Source organism: Anarrhichthys ocellatus, unplaced genomic scaffold (assembly GCF_004355925.1).
Source record: "Anarrhichthys ocellatus isolate YVR2014 unplaced genomic scaffold, GSC_Weel_1.0 scaffold4981, whole genome shotgun sequence".
Taxonomy (NCBI): Eukaryota; Metazoa; Chordata; class Actinopteri; order Perciformes; family Anarhichadidae; genus Anarrhichthys; species Anarrhichthys ocellatus.
Genome location: NW_022284955.1, coordinates 1 through 3,850, shown reverse-complemented (window position 1 = coordinate 3,850; position 3,850 = coordinate 1). Strand labels below are relative to the sequence as shown.

Below are 3,850 nucleotides of genomic sequence, written 5' to 3'. Positions count from 1 at the left end.
AGCTTCGTGTGTTAAAGCTGCATTCTCTCTAGTGTCCACCAGGGGGCGACTCCTCTGGTTGTATAGAAGTCTATGAGAAGATGACTCTACTTCTCTCTTGATTTATTACCTCAGTAAACATTGTAAACATGACTCACTTTATTCGTCTTGCAGATCTGCACCAGTGTGTGTTTGGGGTGCGGGATGCTCGGCCACATGTACGTAAATATTCTGTGAAGGAAACAGAAGATATAAATAGATGACACGCGTCTAGAAACACTGACTTTGTGACGAGGAAGCAGAGACGCCGTACTTGTTTTTGCAGAAGAAAACAACACTTGAAGGCACCACCACCAAAACGATGAGACACACAATCAGTTTGTTTGTCTCCCGTCTTTCATCCGTCTGTTTCTGGACTTCATCTTCATCTTCTTCTTCTTCATCTTCATCTTCTGGAGAGAAAAGAGAGGATGAAAGTTAAATAAGGTCTTTATTCTCTTCAGTGTCTTAAAGAAGCAGAACGTGTTTCGACTAGTTCTCACCAGCCGGAGTAATGAATGTGGACGCTTTGCTCCACTTGCTCCAGGAACCCTGCAGACCGTTCACAGGGATCGATCTCGCTTCCACCTGGTACTCGGTGTGTTTTCGGAGGTGCTCCATGTGGATCTTCAGAGTGTCTGATGACACGTTTTGAGTCTGTGGTCAAACACGAGAACAAGTCAGTCTCTGCAGAAAGTTCAACAGTAGAAAGACAACAAGTGAAGCGACAGAAGTGACGTTACTATCGTGCTGTCGTTCCACCAGATGTGCAGCTGGAAGAGCTGGTTGTCTACTCTAATGTATTCGTTGAGGTACGGAGTCTGAAGGCGGATCACGACCTGATGAGAGTCCAGATCGAAGGTCACGTTCTTCACCTGAGGACTTCTGGGCTGAACTGCAGAGACACAATACTGATGTCATCACTTCACATGAGTCACTTTCAAATTCAAATCTGGACCATTTTAGCATCGAAAACAGGAAGTGACCACATTAGGACTGAGGAGGAGTGACGTAGAGACCTGTCAATCACTGTGTAGCCCCGCCCTAAAGCATCCCCTGCTTTATGGTCTGTGTGACTCTAAATGGACCATAAGTTACTAAATGAACATCATGCTGTAGTGAAGAAGACTTGAAACTAGAGATTGAGACCATAAACTCATGTTTACAATGTTTACTGAGGTAATAAATCAAGAGAGAAGTAGAGTCATTTTCTCATAGACTTCTATACAACCAGAGGAGTCGCCCCCTGGTGGACACTAGAGAGAATGCAGCTTTAACACATGAAGCTTTGACTTCTCTTAGAACCAGAGGTTGCCTGATATGAAGACAACGAAGCCTGTTGCAAAATAAAGTGAAAAGAAAAAGTGAAAAAATAAATCTGTGAATTACAGCGTTTCTTTGTTTCCATCAAAAATGTCGTCCTGAAATAAAATGGTGAGATATTTGTGTTTGATATAAATACCATAAAGGACACTAATAAAGAGCGTTTATGTGTTTTATGACTGCAGTTAGGATGATGTTACTGTATATGAACCGGTCTCAGTGTAGTCCCGATCCTCTATATGAACCGGTCTCAGCGTAGTCCCGATCCTCTATATGAACCAGGTGAACCTGGTTTATCTTCTGGTTTAATGTCGGTTCATGTCTGAGGTTTGTAAAAACATGAGTAAACTCAGATTCACCTATCTTCATCAGGTTGACGGTTGTTGTAATCTGGCCTCCTCTCTTCAGGTGGACGGTCACAGTTAAAGGACACACAGGGTTCAGGTTTATGGAGCTCACGTTGTCCCCGAACGCCTTCAAACACACTTTGGCTTCATTCTGACTGAAGTCGATGAAGCTGAGAACAGAAGAGTAGAGCTGAAGCTCCTCTCAGGGCGACGCGTCATTCACTCAATGAATCATAAGGTGTTTTTACCACACTGTCATGTTCCTGATGTCGTCATCTTCTTCACCCTGGTCATCTTCATCATCCCCGTGGTCGTTCCTGCCTCCCACCAGTCTACAGCTCAGACTGCTTCCTGTTCTCATGATGTGAGAGGAGCAGCTGATTGTGGGCTCTGAGAGGAAAACATTCATTAAAGAAGAAGAACTGTTTTAATATTAATATCCTGAAACACTGAGACTCATCTCAGTTAATGAGGTTCAACAAAGAACCAGATAAATGACGTAAAATAATAAATATAATAATATTGTCTAAGTTAGTTTAAGGGACGTTCAAAAGATAATTAGAAATATTTAAAATATATTTATATATATAATTATATAAATTATATATATAAATATAAAAGGGAGAGCGGGTCAGTTGAGATATATTATATAATATAATATATTATATTTAATATATTATATTTAATATATTATATATAATATAGCTCTCCTCCAATCCATTACTTTAACGACTGTAGATCTACGTTAACCATTGATTCACGTTTAACGACTGTAGATCTACGTTAACCATTGATTCACGTTTAACGACTGTAGATTCACGATCGATGTGAATATTAAAGACTGAATCTGTATCTATGACATCATTAACTTCTATGAACTCAACAACATTCTTCTGCTCTGAGTCATAATGCACATGTAACATGATAAAGATCAATAACAGTGAATATTGTGCATCAATAAACATGAGAACATTTTCATATATCTGCTCATAGCTGCACTAAAGCATCATAATCAAGGAGTCTATATTCTTTGTTTATTTAAAAAGTTTGATTTAGTAAATATGGACGATGCTCAAAGAGTCGGCTGTTAAAAGAAGAATAAAGCTTCTAGTGGTCATTCATTCATTTAAGTTATTTTATTTTGCTCTCATTTCTTTTCCAGAAGATTGTTTTTTGTAAAATAATTAAGTCTTGTGATCTCATGTGAGACCAGATGTTTGTCATGACACATAAATAATAATAATAATAATAATAATAATAATAATAATAACTTTATTTATATATCACCTTTAAAAACGTTGACAAAAGCAGCAAAATCAAATAAATAATAACAGAAAACTCAGTGAGATAAAACAAAAATAAACTAATAAATAGATAAATACATTATTTTATTAATATTATTGTTTATTAAAATTGTAAAATAATTTAGTAAAATCCACAAATAAAAATAAAACAGAAACAAAACAGAAAAGCGACGACATCACATAACAGCCAGTCTGTTCAAATGTGTTTTAAGAAGTGATTTAAATTCACCTCAGTGACTCTGAGATGAACCTGCAATAATCAATAATAATAATTTCACTGCAATAATCTCAGATACATAGTTCTGATTCGAGGGTCTTCTCACCGTCGTCTCCGTCTCCGCTCTCAGTCCGACTCGCAGCCGGCAGCAGCAGCAGCAGCAGAGCAGCGATCCAGCAGCACAGCAGCATCTCCTCAGAGCCTCAGAGCCTCCTCACAGCTGCACACATGAACTCAACTCACAGCGTCTCTACAGCTGACGGCTGGTTCTCATCAGCCAGCGAGGAGAGAGGAAGGAGGTAGGAGGGAGGGTAGAGTTGACTTCTTTGCTCACAGGATGTAAATCAGAAAACAACTCTGTTCAGCAAACAGCAGGTTCTGAAGGAGAAGAAGAAGAAGAGTTAACTTCATCAGAGCTGAAGAAGAAACAAACAGAAAGTCTTCAGTCAAACTGTAGTTTATAACCATAACAGTGCACAACAAAGATGGAGACTGTGACTAAACCCACTCTGGTACCTGATCACTACCTGTTCAGGTACTCTGGTACTCTGTTCACTACCTGTTCAGGTTCTCTGTTCACTACCTGTTCAGGTGCTCTGTTCACTACCTGCTCAGGTGCTCTGTTCACTACCTGCTCAGGT

General features: G+C 39.2%; 1 protein-coding gene across 1 annotated transcript; it reads right to left on the bottom strand.

Annotated features, from left to right (window-relative positions):
- Positions 1 to 87: 87 nt before the first annotated feature.
- On the bottom strand, positions 88 to 3,586 carry il7r (interleukin 7 receptor). The gene is made up of 7 exons (XM_031841678.1): positions 3,316 to 3,586; positions 1,937 to 2,078; positions 1,701 to 1,858; positions 762 to 913; positions 522 to 675; positions 293 to 431; positions 88 to 210 (listed from the first exon to the last, which is right to left on the bottom strand). The coding sequence occupies exons 1-7, from the start codon at positions 3,398 to 3,400 to the stop codon at positions 111 to 113; spliced, it is 930 nt and encodes a 309-aa protein (XP_031697538.1). The 5' UTR covers positions 3,401 to 3,586; the 3' UTR covers positions 88 to 110.
- Positions 3,587 to 3,850: the final 264 nt, after the last annotated feature.